Source organism: Curcuma longa, chromosome 4 (assembly GCF_044706935.1).
Source record: "Curcuma longa cultivar G26 ecotype Majalengka, Jawa Barat chromosome 4, ITB_CL_G26_1.1, whole genome shotgun sequence".
NCBI lineage: Eukaryota > Viridiplantae > Streptophyta > Magnoliopsida > Zingiberales > Zingiberaceae > Curcuma > Curcuma longa.
This window is the reverse complement of record NC_133864.1, coordinates 406058-423564: the sequence shown is the minus strand read 5'-3', so window position 1 is coordinate 423564 and position 17507 is coordinate 406058. Positions and strand designations below refer to the sequence as shown.

The window sequence follows — 17507 nt, the reverse complement described above, 5'->3', positions numbered from 1 at the left end:
AATAAAGGAACAGGTTAAGATAATGGAAATATATCTCTAATTTATGCTAGAAGAGAATAGTGATGAAACAATTATTAACCATGAAAGCACCTATCCATATACACTAACTTCTATAAATTATTTGTATGGAACAGGTGTTTATTTCTTTGGCAAGCAAGCACCTATCCATATACAACTAAGCATTCTCAATAACAAAAGATAACTAAATAAGTGTCATGTTTCCTAAAGTGTCATACTCTTATCGGCATTGCTTCAGGACATGTATTTTTCCCAACTGTCAGATAGAAGAGGTAGTTGTGTCAACCTCAGTTGGCTCAAGCAGTTGTTGTCAAGAAGAACAATCGACTAATGCGGAACCGAGTCGATGTAGAGATCTGTTGGCAGATTGGAGACTAAGTCGATCATGAGAGCACTCGACAAGAAATGTGGATCATTTAATTGGTTGGTTACAAATCAAAAAAGTGAAAGCTAAAAACAACTTGAAGACTATATAAAGAGAACCAAGGAGAGCCTTTGAGGGCTAATGAAAATTGAGCAACATTTTAATATTCCTTGAAATTTTCCTTGTAGTAATTTAAAGCCTAGATTCATAGTTGTCTTGTCCTTAATTATTGTTCTAATCTTCTCGAAAGACTTTTAAGACGTTTTTTTCATTTTGCAACCTATCTAAGAAGGAGAAATCATAGTGGGATTCGAGAGCAGCTCATTGAAGAGTTATAGATCGTGAAGTAGAAATGAAGGTTTTGAACTATATTAACTCAGTATGACTTTGCGACTTTGCGACTTTGCTTGTATTTATTCCACTAATATTTAATTGTTTTTAATTGACCATGCTAAGGCATTAGCAAGATTAAGAGCCATATTTTCAGATCAAGTGCTATTTAATCTCCTCTAGCCATCTAGTCATCATACCCTTACAGTCCTAACAAATGGTATCAAAGCCCGACCACTCGAGCATTCATCGTTGATCGAGCTAAACATTTTAGGAGAAAGCAATTCATTACCACTTTAGCAAGTGATTTTAAATTTGAGGCGGGTATATGGCTAGAATGGTCTTCAAAATATCAAGGGGAGATTTCTTTTGGTAGAAAAGGAGGATGGAGGCATGCTTTAACATAGATTTTAGAGTGTTTCTTGCTATGAAATACAGATTCAAAACTCTAAAAGACAAAAAGGGAAGAACCCTAAAGAAGAAAAAGTGGATGGAACAACAAATCAAAAATTTTGAAGGTAAAAAAATATATATAGACTTGATTGTTTCAATTTTACCTAATGTTTTTTTAATAAGATATGGGAATACAAAGATGCCAAGGATCCTTAACAAAGGCATTCTCTATCATAAGAACTCCATACAAGAAGAACAAGAAGCTCAAGTTCATGAAGGAGTTGAAAGCCAAGTGGAAGGACCTGAAATTCCACAAAGAGAAGAAGAATAAAGTTCAACCAATGAGATATAGCACAAGATGAGTTGAACAATGAAATCAAGAACCATTCATTGAGGAAATCAATGAAGATGTAAGACTCTCTTCATCAGATGATTCAAATGGTGAACCATCAACCTCTTCAAGGGATGAGGATATATCAGTATCAGTTAATAGAAAGAGACTATGGAAGATGAACTCTCAAGCTCCTCAATCCAAATCAAGACTAAAGAGCATGACATTGCTTTGGATGCAATGCAAAGAGACATTACAAGAATAAATGCCCACATGTAAAGGAAGAGGGAAAGATAAAAGCTCCTAAATTTGACAAATTTAATCATATTGCTAACCCGAGTTGCAGGAAGAATGAAGCAAAGAAAAGGATCATATTGTTTGCTTCATATGCCATAAATGGGGACACTATTATACTCAGATACTACAATCAAAGTGAAACTTTAGAAGTAGAAACTGTGTAGCTACCTTTTGTGGCTTGAATCATCCTTATATCCCTCGCACAACCTTCCCCTTTCTTCCAACCACAACTTGCACCTTACCCCTTTTGTTTTCTTTGCATCAAGCAACCATTTCCTGGTCAGCTGTGCCAAGTAGTAGTAGCTTGAGCAGCCACATCATCAAGATCAACCAACCTTGCTTCATACAGTGGTAAGATTCATCCATCTTTGCACCTTTTGTTCTTCTACCTTGAGATTTACATCATCTACAATTTGTGATTTTAAGCAGTGAGAGGATCTATGTCTCTTGTGGTCAGCAATGAACAGTCGAACCAAAGAAGGTTCTAGTGGCTGTATAATCAATCTGTAGTAAACTTCTCTTCTTCCCCCAACAATCCTGTTTTTTCTTTGCATCAAGCAGCCATTTTCTGGTCTGCCATGCACTCAGCAGTAGCAGCTCAAAGAACCACACCATCCAGATTGACAAACCTTGCTTATTGACAGTGGTACAGTTCATCCATCTTTGCCCCTTTTCTTCTACCTTGAGATTTTCATCATCTCCAATCTTTTGTGAATTTAAGCAGTGAGAGGAGCTATGTCTCCTGTTGTCCGCAACGAGAAACAGAACCAAAGAAGGTCTAGTGGTTGTATAACCTTAGTAAGCCCTCAACTTCTCTTCCTCCCCCAAGAATCTTGTGTTTTTCACTAAATGAATTACTCTTCTTGTGTAGGGCAACATTATCGCAGTGAGGACTCTGGCATGTAACATTTCTACATGTTACTCGAAAAGCAACTCACTTGCTAAGGTGAGATTTCCATTATGTTTTTGTTGGGTTCTCCTCCAAGGTTATGGTTGCAATCGCCATGAGTTGAATAGCATGATAGACTTAATGATTATGGTCTTGTAGCTTGTTTTCACCTCCTACAATTGTGTGAAGTGGGGTTATTTGTTGAAACTTTCCTCACTAAGATTAGCAAAGGTGTTATGGGAGGAATTTATTGCGAGTTCGGTATTATGACTTGGGCAGAAGTTCAGGGATATCCTCACTAAGTAGAAGTATAGTAAGCTTTGAAAGATGTCCTTGGTGTTTCAGATTCAATCAAAGGTGTCCTGTTTTGGATAGCAGGAGTAATGCTAACATAACTACTTCAGAGTGTGCCTTGTGGTAGGAAATCTGCAAGAGAAAGTTGAATGGTTGCAACATAATCAAAAGAAGTTAACCATGAACTTCCATCCACATCTTGTTGCTTCTAAAAACTGTTGGATTTCATACTTACCTTCGTTTGTGGATAATATTTGTCCAGAAGTGATGTAATGAAAAATATGTAACTGCGCATGCTCACTAATTTAATAGGAGCAAATGTTTAGTTATGATACTGCTCGATAGTGTTAGTATAACTATATCATTGCTATATAATTGACTTATTATAAAAGTTGAACTTTGGTGACAATATGAAATAAAGCTATGAATTGAATTGTGATAATGATGAAAAAAAAGAGAACATAATATACAGCTCCAATTGGCTTGTTGGTAGATACATGAGCATTATAACAGAAACAAATTTGCACATTTCAGACTACTATGCAGCTTTACCCACATTTGAGACCACATGGTGCACCTCTACATACTGTTGGGGAGGGAGGGGAAAATTCATAGGCTCCACCCTCATGATATAAATAAGCTAAAACCCCTAACAAAATGCTAATAATGCTTATCAATAATTGGAAAAAGTTACAACTCAGTGATATAGTTGCGATCAAGATTCAAAATCTCGAGTCATAAGCTAGAGTTTGAGCTAAAACGAGTACATGTTGATGTTCCAGTGTACAGTGTTGGTAGCAAATTGGAGGTGATAGGAGGATGAAGATAAAAAAAAAGAACAAAATAAAACAACTATACATAAAAATTCAAATTTTGTTTTCTATCTGAAATGGTATGATTTTAAAATTATCTTATATGGAGACAAACTAAAAAATAATAATAACATTATCTCAATTCATCTTAATTGTGTTTAGCATACCAAGGGGTGTTGAGTGTTAGCATGAATCAATATTGTATGATTAACACAACAGACATTGTATAATATATCGGAATGATATATTTTGATTTTTTTACTTGGTATGATAGGAGATTTCAAACCATGATTGCGATTATATTGCATGTGATCCCATACTTTTCACTCTTTTTCATGTATTTCATACTTGTTGTATTCTTACTCAGTATTTTCCATCAATGCCTTCTTGTTACCTCTAGATTCTCCTAAATGGTAATAGGGCATGTTAATTGATGCTCTTAGATGTATTTACTTTAGTGCTTGGTGTTTCTCTTCAACTTGACTTATAGAACTTTCGATTCTTTACTATTCTCCGTTATGCATTTGAATCACCCAATTATCATATCTTTGGTTTTTTGAACTAATAGATAAAAAAGAGAAATTGGATAACAACATAAGTTAGTTCTTACTCTTGCTACTTATTCCAACATTTTGCACAATAATATCCAATCGAGTTGTGGCGTCGCTGAGTGAACTCAATCCTACTAAAGGAAAAGATTGACTTGGTGCATGACATGCAAGTGAAATTACACCATTCAAATTTAAAAAGATAATAATACACTTATATACCTAGAAGTAATGTTGTAGATAAAAGCAATAATAATAATAATAGCAAAGTGACACCAACTTAACATAATTTTGGAAAGGGAACCAAGCCAAAAAAAAAGTGAAGAGATAGGCTAACAAATTGAGCAAAAAACACACTAGGGTAGTCTCAATGAACAAACAATCAACAAGAGACGTTTAGCAATACAAACAACAACAACCAAGTTTTATCCCATTAGGCCTTTAGCAATAATAATAGCAAAATTACATCAACTTAAAATCATTTTAAAAAGGGAACTAAACTAAAAAAAGTGAAGAGATATATCATTGAGCAATACAAACATTAAGGTAATCTCAATGAACAAACAATCAACAAGAATCAATAAGAGGCCTTTAGCAAGTGGCCAACGGCAGAAGAATTACATATAGTACTAGAAGAGAAATTTTCAAATTAGTTGCATCAACTTAGGCATTTAAATGATGCTCAACTTAAAATCATTTGGTAAGGGAACTAAGCCAAAAGAAATGAAGAGACACATTAACAAATCCAACAAGAAAAATGCTTGTGTAGTCTCAATGAACCTCCACTCAGTGCGAAGACTTTGGCAATTAACTGAAGGTTTAGAATCTTGAGTTGCGTTAGACTTAGAGTTTCAATCTCTGATTGATACAATACAAATTTTTTATATTACATTGCTACAGTTTGATACATTTTTACTCTCAGATAAGTATATACTATTTTTATTTAAAAAAATCATTTCCGTTAACATTTGAAAGCAATAGATGTTAACTATTGAGTTTCAGATCTTGTCTATTGAGTTCATGTTTCAAAATTTCCAGAAGTTTGGTCTATGTTGAATCTTCTGCAACAGCTTAATAAGGTATAAATTTGAAACCAATTGCACATACTAAATTTGAAAAAGTTCACTTAATCACTTGAATTTTAATTATACTCAACTTCTTCCCTTAGACCATTCTATTATTTCAAGTCGAGAATTTGCATCCAAAATGATCACGAAGATTATGACGATTGGTTTCTGACTTCGACTGCTTCAAAGATGCAGTGAATCCAAATTATCAAGTTTAGAGTTTTGATACGTTTGTCTGCATGTTTTAAATTTACATTATTCATAAAATTTAATATAATTTTTGGCATTTTGAAAATATTTAAAAGTGTTTGCTAAATTTGGTTAAAATGCAGATGAAATCAAATCACCATTGTATAATGAAGGGATAACAACTTTGGCTCTTTGATACACTGTCTATATTACTACATATATTATAATCTTGGGCAAATAAGTGTTCAATTGTTTTTTTTTTAATCAGTTTCCTTGTGTGACATGATTTTGTATTAGTTTTCATGATTGGATAATTTAAGATTGTTAAATAAAAACAAACTAGTATATTTTTCTTTCCAAAAAAATAAATTCAACACGAAATTGAATAAAACTTTTACATATGATTATGATGAGTTTAGTGAAGCATATGCCAAAAGAAGTGTCATATATTGTATGAGAGCATTAATTCTTGCAATATGATGTTGGTATATTAAAAGCTATAATTAAATAATTACCCAAAGATAAGTTGTTGTTGTTATATAGTGTTGATACACCAAAAGCTATCATAAAAAGGCTGAGTATGATGATCCTCGATTAAAATTAATCTCATCTACACTGGCATATCTCAATAAGCATGAGTTTTATTTTATTTGTCACTTACATATGAGTGTTGATACTGACACTCTTAATAACTCCACTGTCATCATCAACATGGATTGCATGTGAATAACTTTCTTGCTCACTTATGTAGAGGTTAGATGTTCGAGTCAAGGGAATATAAGTTTTATCGTTCCATTATTATTGTCCCAATCAGCCTTAATTAGTAGTTGCACTAGTGTAAATATCGCTATCATCATTGCAAACTTCTCATTAGACTGTAGTGTCAGAAAGAAAGAAAGAAGGAAAGACATTTTCTATCCCTCACTCTCATCATCATCATGTCCTTGCAAATCAATTTTATGAGTGGATTTAACCAATCATCATTTGGCTCTTTCCTTGACAGCTCATTTTTGTTGAATAGATTTAGAAGAATTCTCTATTTCTTTAGTAAATATTACATAAATTTTACTTTTTTCCTTTGTTTATATCTTTTAGTTCTTTTGGGGTTGAGATATTTAAGAACATTTATGCCAAGGTCTATAACAAAAATTCACAATCGAGAACTTCATCATCATCATCATCTTCCTCACTGGCATTACCCTAACTTGCACTTTTTCAAGTTATTGGGTGAGAAATTGAAATGGTTGGAGTGGAACTCCTGTGTTATCAAGTAATGAATTCTTGGCCTCAACAGTGCTACACTAATTCGTCATTAAATCATCCCCAATCTATACGAATTGAATATCAAATGGGTATACATTAATGGACTTTGGTTCTTCTCTTTTGTCATAATTGTTTATCGAAGACGTATATTAAAGTGAATATGCATCATCTTTTCAAAGCGAAGATAAGAGAGACGATTTCACACTTTCATATAAATAAGAAAGAAAAAACAATTTTCTTTCACAACCATTTAGTCCTCCGTATTATAACCACTACTCAACTATAGCATAAATGAGTGATTAAAATTAAAATAGTTGATAATGACTAATAATAAATTATTTTTTTATTATCAACATCTAATTTGTATCAATAAGATAATACAAAAGGATGACCTAATAAATTATATGTCTCTTAAGATAATCGACTACATTAATAATCTTTGCGATAATATTTAACTTTAATCTTGGTATCACTTCTAAGGGCTACAAGGAGATCATCGTTTGCGTCTAAACTATACAACAACAACCAAGTATTCATCCCACTAAGTAGGTTGACTATATGAATCCTTCTACGCCATTGAGCTCGATCGTTTACTATATTATTATCTATATTTAAATGAATTTTATCATGTTTTATTGTTGCTAACGAAGTCTTCTTTGATCTCCCTCTTCCTCTATTAATGTCTGCATTTGTTATGATCTAACATCGATCACCTAATTAGAGCAGTTATTGAAAGCCTAAGTATGTGTCCATACCATCTTAAACGTATCTCTTACACTATAAAATATTAAGATAAATATTAAGATAATCAATATTAAAAAAATTACATGGTTGCCAAGTGAACATTGTTTTCTAATTAATTTTCACATCTTCTAGTAATTATATCAACTTAATACTGATAGTTGGTTTGTGACTATAGACATCTCTTGAATTCCTCTTTTATTTTGTCCATTAAGTGATGGTCATTACCCATTTGTAGCTTCTTAAGAATTATGATCTTCACAAAAGAATGTATATGTCTACTGCTATAAAAAACTTTGCAATGTAGACTTAAAATATAGTACAAATTACATTTATTGTCTCATTACCTTTAATTATATTAGAGTATAAAGAGGTTTTCCAATTCTTAGAAGTAATCATGATCTCCAACCAACAACGACAATAACCAATTCTTGATCCTACGATATAGACTTGACCACGATTCAAAATTAAAAGTTCGATGGTTCAAAATCGTTGATTCGACAATTTAAAATTGTCAATTCGATTATTCGATAGTTCGAAAATGTTGACTCTTAACCTTTAAAGGAGATTACGGTTCTTGATTCAAAACCACCATCTATGGTTTGGTTCATGATTCATGATGGTTCAAGAATATTTATATTTTAATTTTTAAAAATATTTTAAAATTTTATAAATTAAAAAAAAATAATAAAAAAGCGTAAACTTATTTAAGTTGTATACCTATCCCCTTAGGATACAGAAAATCAAAGCTCATATAGTTCACTTACCTTTTTATTCTTATTACCTTAGAAAGTGACGTGATTACTTACATTTGTCGTTTTGGTAGTGGTAGTTCTTTTTTGTATCAAAATCTTTTACCTCATCCTCCGAAAGGTACATTCCTTAGTTTCTTTTTATAGCTCATCAAATCAAATAATACTTGTACTTCCAAAGAGTCGGGAGATATAGTAAATCGTCTTTTATCGAATATATTACTTCTAGAACTAAATGTCTGTTCTACAATAAATGTTGACACTGTATAAGTTATAGTTTGACAAGTTCAAATGCGCATTTTGATCGATTATCATAAAAGCTTTAATTATTATTGCTATCGCATGGTTTGTTAGCCAGCCTTCTTTTAGTTATTTAGTACATCACAACTCTGTCACCTTTTAGATATATTTTTGAAACCTATAATATTCATTGGATAACCTGCTCCTTACCCACACAGCAGCAAGAGGTGCTCCTCCATCCTCCAGTCACATGCCAAAATTTTACAAAAGCCAAAATCTAAAAGCAAAAACATCACTCCCACAAAATCTCCCTGCTGCTATTCAAAACAAAATAAACCAAAACAAGGATAAGAAAGTAAGGCTCCTCGACAGTACTCTACTTAAGTCTTATACCATAAGATCAAGTTCAACCCCTATATCTTATATCATATCTTAATTATCTTCCTCTAGGAAACCAGTCTTTGTGAGCACAGCATTCCTCACCTTGCTTAGATCCCTTCCCTTGAGTGTCCGCCCAGATCCTTCACAGACAGAGGATGAGATGTGAGTCCTGGCCATCTTCTTGGCCAGCCATTCATGGGGAGGAGCTTTATCATCATCCTCATCCTCCCCCTCATCTTCATCATCATCATCATCGTCGTCGTCGACATTGTCATTTCTGCCACCACCTAATTCTTGACCATGAGTTCCCAGCTGTACGTGCTCGAAGATCTTAGACCGGTCCGGGATGCTAACTGGAGAAGTGCTTTGACTCACTCTCCTACCACATGGAATCACCCTCGCAGCACTCGAAGGGCTCCCATGGGATGAAGCAGCACGAGATGTAGGCTGGTATGGACTCGGTTGATTGATACCGTCCACCAGAGTCGCCCAAACCTCCTCTTCCTCAAAGTCCTCATCGTTGTTCGCCATGTCGACGAAGCTAATGGTGGATATTTGCTTCAGGAGAGGTGCGGAATGTTCAAGAAGGGAGGAAGGGAGACATGAGTGCTATATGGGGAGCTGGATATGGCTGCCTTTATTGCACCCCACCGCCACCTTCAGAATAAATTAAAGCAGAGTACTGTGAGGAGATCGGGAGGCACGCAGGGCGTGTCGAATATCCAAAGGGCAAATAGAGCATGAGTGATGGTGAAGGGAGAAACCCAAGACCTGCACCTGATGTAGATAGGGATTTGAGGGGAGAATGACTGTTTGGCACAGGAGGCTAGTAGCTAAATATAGTCAGAAAATGCGCACCAACCTTGTTTTTGCTTTAAGTGGGAACAGTTCGTCAATTTACTGGTTGGTTGAAGGTCTGGTAGTCCCTGCTCCCTGCTGGTGCGGGGGGAGAATTAAAGATGAGAGGTGGAGGGGAGGTATTGGACACTCTGCCTGTCATCGGGACTCATGGTCGTCCTCTTCTTTAGTACACCACTGATCCGTTTGAGTTAAGAATCGTAATGAATTTATTTATTTATTTTAACTTTTTAATTATTTATTATATTAATATAAATTTTATTTATTTTGTAATTTAATTTATTATTAAAAAACCGCTTGCGGGAATAATATTCTGATATTTGTATCTCACTTGGTATTTAAATCCACTAAAAATAGTAAACCTTTCATTTGTCGTACAAAAAAAATTATCAATTCGTCGCCCAAACTTCATCAGTGATACCTTTTCTGGTAAACTCCACATATTTTATTGCTGTTTGTCTGTTTTCCCATCCTTGTGATTCATATGGTTGCTCAACAAGATTTTTTATAGAATTTATATAAAAGCAATAGTTTGAAATCTAGAAATAGATTATGTAGAACTTAAAAATCAAAAATAGGTTTAATGTTAGTTCTGCAGTTAAAACAAAATATGCTATAAAAAATAAGTAATTGTTGGACAAACTATCTATTTTAATTAACCTTTCTTCCAAAAATTGTTGAAGATATTTGTCAAAATTATAAAGGAACAGTCTAAACTGGCATTATAAATTGAAATTAGACTTATCCTGTCAAGATGATTTGAGCTGATGATCTCCAACTACTAGGTTGAACTGGTTAGACCGAGCTATTGGGTTGTCCAGTTGCAGAGGACTCGAGTCGATCGCGTAGTCATTTGTCGAACTACCGAGTGGACTTGTCCGAGCTCAAGTGGGATGTCGATGGTTGAATGTTGGGTGCTTCCGAGTGATACGTCAAGTGCTCCTAAGTGGGACACCGAATGTCAAATCAGGAAGCCAAGTGATTGCGTTGCCCGAATGGTAATTGTTGAGTCGGGTGAGTCTGAGTGGGTTGTCGTTGCTTGAGCGTCGAGTGCTCGAAAGAGAAGTTTGGCTGATCAAGAAGCTAGGTTGAGTACTTGAGAAATAACCCTAAGTTCGAGAGTCTGAATCTTGAGTGCTTCTCGAGCTCAAATGGGAAGTCGAGTGTTGCCCGAGTGGGTTGCCGAGTGTTGAGTTAGGAAGTTCTGTGCATGACTACCGAGTTTGAGTAGGAAATTAAGATGATGAGATCTGCGTTTGACGCAATTTCCTTAAAATATATTCTCTCTCTTCGATGGTGCTTTGAGGTCACGATGGACTTCCATTTCCTAGGATACAATAGCACAATCAAGTACACAACCAGAGGTCACGCTGGGCTTTTATTTCCTAGGATACAATAGCACAATCATGTACACAATTAAACATTGATTGTTCGTTGTGAACTGAGCTAGTACTCAAGTGTTATTATGAGAAGTCCATGGAGTGGTGGAGGTGAAAGACTTCTACATCTGTTTTTTTTTGTATGTGTCACATCTGTCTGTGGTCGCAACCTTAAATGACTAAATAAATATCATTTATCACATTTAGTCGTTCGAAGAATCGTGAGTTCATTATAAATTCTTCATTAATCGTCGACCCTTCACAATTAATGCATTAAATGACTAAATAAATTAAATGACTAAATAAATATTATTTATCACATTTAGTCGTTCGACTCGTTTTCACTTGACTGACCATTTCAAATTCACACATTAATGCATCTCTCTTTATATAAGAATTCAGACCCTTAACAACATTAAATGACTAAATAAATATCATTTATCATATTTAGTCGACCCATTTCACTTGGACTATTATAAATTCTTCATTAATCGCTGACCATTTCAAATTCACACATTAATGCATCTGTTACACACTTATGCAAGTAGCAAATGGATTTAGATGATAAAACATCGCAAGTCATGCTCGCATACAAGTCATCTTGATTCAGCACAATCTGAGCCCTAGATTTGTGTCCTTGCGAGTACAAGCGTCATATATGTTCACAACTTTAAGTATTGTGATTCAATATAAACCAATTGCATAGTCACTCATCCCCAATGTGAGACTAAACTCCCATACACATGAGAGAGCTTTCCATTCACCTCTTTTATTTCCATTCACATTTCCAACGGCAATGTGACATAATTTTTTTTTACATAGTTCAAAATTCTAAAATTTTACTTCACTGCTCACATCATAAGGTGAGTCACCTTATAAAATTCACTATCTTTTCATCTTTAGGAGGTGGTAAAACTTCGTATAAAAATTTCTTACAATTAGAACAAAGCAAACATTTGGTAGATTGAGAAAAAGAACCAAATGATTCTTTTTCACTAGACATTTGGTAGATCAAGAAAAATACCAAGTGGATAAGATATTTGATAGACAAAAGTGAAGTCCAAATGGATCAAATTAAATCAGTTTGGCAACAAGAAGTCCAAGTAGGTATAGAACGATTCAATATTAGGCAGGTAAGATAAAAAGTTCAAGAGAGAACCTTCTGATGAGTGAATAATCTTTTATTTTTGGAACGAGGATAACTTTCTCACAACCTAGGCACTTGTCTTGATAAAAAATTTAATAGGTGTTTCGAAATTAAAGTCAATAGATAATTAATTGAATTATAAATAGGCGCTCTATTAGATTTGGCTTATTAAATCATAATCTTGGTTGAGCAAATACTTCATTTTTTTTATAAAAAAAATTATACTTATTATATTTATTTCAAATATTCTAAATTTATTTATTAATATTCAAAAAACAACAAATTGGTTCACTTGTAGTCGACCACATTGAAGGCTGTCAATAGAAAATTTTAAAAAATAAAAAATTTGAAATTGTCTCAAATTGATCAACTATATTGCAAGAATTACTACCACATTTACCTTATCAATAGAATTTTTGATAGAAAATAAATAACTCTAAAAAATTTAAAATTGGTTGACCAAAAGGTGTAAATGGTCAATCAAATACTTAGTCAACCAAACACTCACGGTCAAAGAATAACTTTACCGCAAATAAAATTAAGTTCAGAGGTGGTCAACCACAATTGTAGAGTTAGTAGACCATAAGATAGAGTTAGCTAGAAAATTGATCCACCACTACAAGAAAATAAAGTTTCAAAAAAAAAAAATTTATTTTTAAAAATTATTTTTTCGTCTCTAAATAATATTTTGAAACAGAATATTCCTTCTCAAAAATTCGTTAGTGAAAGCTCTGTGGTTAATTTTGAGACAGAAATATTTTGTCTCTAATTTCAAAAATAGATTGAAAATTTATTTATAAATCTATTTTTAATTTGTTAAATGAAATTAATTTCAAATACAAATTCCATCTCTAATTTGATTTTGAAATCGGCATTAGTTTGTCTCAGATTACATATCAAATATAATTTTAATCCGTTTATAAATTCATTTACAATTCTATTTATAAATCCGTATATAAAGTTTATCTCTAATTTATTAAATCCATCTTCGCCTATATTACCTATTATGTGCATTAGTCCTATATTTCTCATCTATATATGAGATTATAAGAAACAATCACACATTTTAAATAAATTAAAAATATTAAAAATAATTAATTTCTAATTTTACCGAGATTCAATCTCTGCCCACCTCAGTAAGTTTACTGCATCATAATCAACTCAACTATACCCCAGAAACAAGTGACTATAACTCAATTGGTTAATTTTTGTACTATCTTAGTAGTAATAATTTGTACTTTTTCCATAATAAAGAAGAACAAATCAATTTTATTAAAATAAAATAAATTAATAATTTCATAATAAATTCATCTCCACTTATATAAATTTGAATCAAATTTTATTTTTATTTTAAAAATCATCTCTAATTTATATAAATTTGAAATAGATTTATTTCTATCTCAAAATTTTTAAAAATTTTAAATAGATTTGTTAATAAAAATTATATAGTTTTAAATTTTATTTGTAATTAGTATTTATTTTTATTTAAAAAATTTTATTTATAATTTCATTTCAAATTCATTTTAACTTCCGTCTCAAATTTCTTATCGTACATTATATTTTATTAAAGTGAAATGGATTAATATTTTTGTAGTAAATTCATCTTTGATTTATTTAAATTTGAAATAGATTTTAATTCTATCTTAAATTTTTATTAAATTTTAAACAAATATTTTGATAGAAATTATATGATCTCAAATTTCATTTATAATTCACATTTATTTTTATTTATAAAAATTTATATATAATTTTGTATCAAATTTATTTTAAATTTTATCTCAATTTTTTTTCAAATATTATATTTTAATAAAGTAAAATGGATTAGTAATTTTGTAGCAAATCCATTTCTAATTTATCTAAATCTGAAACAGATTTTAATTCTGTCTTAAATTTTTATTAAATTTTAAATAGATGTTTTGACAGAAATCATACGATCTCAAATTTCATTTATAATTTATTTTTATTTTCATTTATAAAAATTTATATATAATTTTGTATCAAATTTGTTTTAAATTGTGTCTTAATTTTTTTTTCAAATGTTATATTTTATTAAAGTGAAATGGATTAGTAATTTAGTAGCACATCGGTCTCTAATTTATCTAAATCTGAAATAGATTTTAATTTCATCTTAAATTTTTATTAAATTTTAAACAGATATTTTGATAGAAATCATACGGTCTCAAATTTCATTTATAATTCATATTTGTTTTTGTTTATAAAAATTTATATATAATTTTGTATCAAATTTATTTGAATTCTGTCTTAATTTTTTTTTTCCAAATGTTATATTTTATTAAAGTGAAATGCCCGGATTTGTAATTTTATAGCAAATTCACCTCTAATTTATCTAAATCTAAAACAGATTTTAATTCTGTCTTAAATTTCTATTAAATTTTAAATAGATATTTTGACAGAAATCATACGGTCTCAAATTTTGTTTATAAAAATTTATATATAATTTCGTATCAAATTTATTTTAAATTTCATCTTAATTTTTTTTCAAATGTTATATTTTATTAAAATAAAATAGATTAATAATTTTGTAGCAAATCCGTTTGTAATTTATCTAAATCTGAAACAGATTTTAATTCCGTCTTAAAAATCTATTTTTGAAGCCATGTTTTCTTGTAGTGCACGGATAAAACTTCATAGGTTTAGTTAACCAAAGTGGTAAAATCAGTCGACTAGTTGTTTGGTCAGTAACTGATGTGACCAAGGGCCACAATCAATAATGAGAATAAGTTTTAAAACTTATCCAAGTTGGTCGATCAAATAAGTAAGTTAATCATGTAGGACTGATGTGTGCATTAGAGAGGGATGAATAACGCTTTCATCATTCGTTCGTTACTAATACAAAGACTGATTGCGGATATTAGAAATACAAGCAGGGGATTTGCTGATTTACTTGGTTCCTAATCCCCAGGATTAGTACGTCCAAGGCCTATGCATGGGAAGATGCTCGTCCACTAATGATCTTCTTTCTGGATCTTTGTCCGGAGGCAAAGAAACCCATCTTACAATTCAAATAATAACAAAGATAAAGTACAAAACAATAAAACTTAAAAGAATTAATCAAATCTCGAGTAGGCCGATCCGGAAGTTCTGAGCGCAGCACGCCTTTCTTGGAGCATCTTCGATTGCACAAGCTTAGCTCCGTTCGCATTTAGCAACACCGCAGGATGAAGAATGAGGATTATTAGAGATGTTGTTCATTGTGGTGCATGTTGAAGCTCTTATACAGACTCTTCCGGGCTCCTAGATCTGATTTAATCCGTTCTCTACAATCTTTATCGGGATCAATTCTTCTTAATCCGGGCGCCTAGACCATTCAAGGGCTCCTGAACTGTCCGAGCGCCTAGAGTAATATCCCGACGCTCGGATCTAGTCAACTTGGATTTGACCTAAGTTGATATCGAACTTAATTCGGCTGCTTTTGTTTGCTCCTCCTATGCTTCTTCAATCTTGCTTTCTGCTCTTGGTTCCTGCAAGATAAGCACACACACAAACAAAGCAACCTAGGCCTATCTATAGTCCGTCTGACCTACTAGGCTTACCTAAGCCTTACCCTGTAGGTCTAACCTACTAGGCTTATCCGTGCCTAACTTTCCGTTAGGATTAATCACTTCCATAGGTAAACTTCTCACCTGTCAAATATCCGATGAGCCTTGACCTGTTTGGACTTTCCTTTATCCAACTTCCAATTATGATTTCCTTGTCCAACTTTATTCACTAGAACTTCCTACCCAACCTCCAACTAGGACTTCCAGCCCAGCTTTACTCACCAGGTCTTCCTTGCTCAGCCTCCAACTAGGACTTCCTTTGCCTAGCAATCCAACTAGGACTTTCCCTTCCTAGCCTTCAACTAGAACTTTCCTTGTCCGATCAACCTGATTAGGATTTCCTTGTCCGGTTCAACTGATTAAGATTTCTCGCTAGTCTTCTGGTCAAACTGACCTAACTAGATTTCACTCACATCAAAATATTATATCCTGTTTGGATCAATCCTTGGTCAAATTGATCAAACCTATGTATATTGTTAAATATTGAAATTCTAAAGATAGACGAGTATTCTTTATACTAACAAATTGACCATTTCTTCAATCAGATGATGGCCTGGCTAAAAAAATAAAATCATAAATAATGAAATTTATCCAAGTTAGTCAACCAAAATATATAAATTGGTCAACCAAATGACATAAATAATTGATCAAAATAGCATATGCGACAACAAGTTTACTAGCTCAACACAAGGGCTTGATGTTGATTGACTAGAATATCTAACAAGCTCTCAAATCTTCTCAATTTGCATGTCGAATAGTCATCTACAATCAGTATGCTTTTCATAATTTTCAAGCGGTCCAATATAATTATTTTACTTTTTTTTTTTGTAGTTGTGTTTTTAATTGTTTTTTTATTTCTTTGGCTTTCTTTGCTTATTTTAAATCTATTTTAACTCAAAGTTATGCTATTGTACATTTTGCTTTTGTAAAAAATTTTCTTTTTGAGAAAATATTCAATAATAATAATAATAATAATTTTATAGAAAATGATTCACGTAAAAAAAGGATATGAGAGTTTTCAACCATGTTAAATACCTGACCATTTTTCTTCTTCTTATACATCACTAATTTTTTTTTAAAAATTAATTTGATATGTGTCAAACTACTGTTAAAATTCATGTTTAAAGTTATTTTCATACCTTTATTATTACTTTACGATGTGTATCGAATGGACAGAAAATAATTCATAAATGTTAAGTTATATATATATATATTCTTTGGTAAAATATAGTTTCGACAGGATGATGAAATTTACAGCCACGAAAGGAAGGCTGTGGCTCTGCTAAAATTACTGTATATTTATTTTCGGACAAACTAAATCGCCATAAATTAACGAACGATCGGGCGGGCGAGATGAAATAGACAAACCGCCTCGTCTAATTTTGAAGCGCGAGTGAATCTTGCGGTTCGTAGCTTCCATCCCTCCGCTTTCCTCTCCTATCTTTACTCCCTTGCGATTCTGCCCCCTCTCCTTTTCTCCCCCCTCCTCCCCCTCTCGCTACTTCCATCTCTCCCGCTTCATCCATTCCAATCTTCCTCGGAGAGGGAGGGGAATGAATGATACAGGGATCTGATCGACAATTAATCCCCTCCGATCCATCACTTCAGATTTTTTGTTATTAATTTTTAACTGATCGTCGTCCATCAGATCACC

At 32.5% G+C, this 17507-nt stretch overlaps 1 protein-coding gene across 1 annotated transcript; it reads right to left on the bottom strand.

Moving 5' to 3' along the window:
* Positions 1-8960: 8960 nt before the first annotated feature.
* Positions 8961-9440, bottom strand: LOC141826289 (protein S40-6-like). The gene has a single exon (XM_074713535.1). It carries the CDS (start codon positions 9438-9440, stop codon positions 8961-8963), a length of 480 nt encoding a protein of 159 aa, XP_074569636.1.
* Between the last annotated feature and the right edge of the window lie 8067 nt (positions 9441-17507).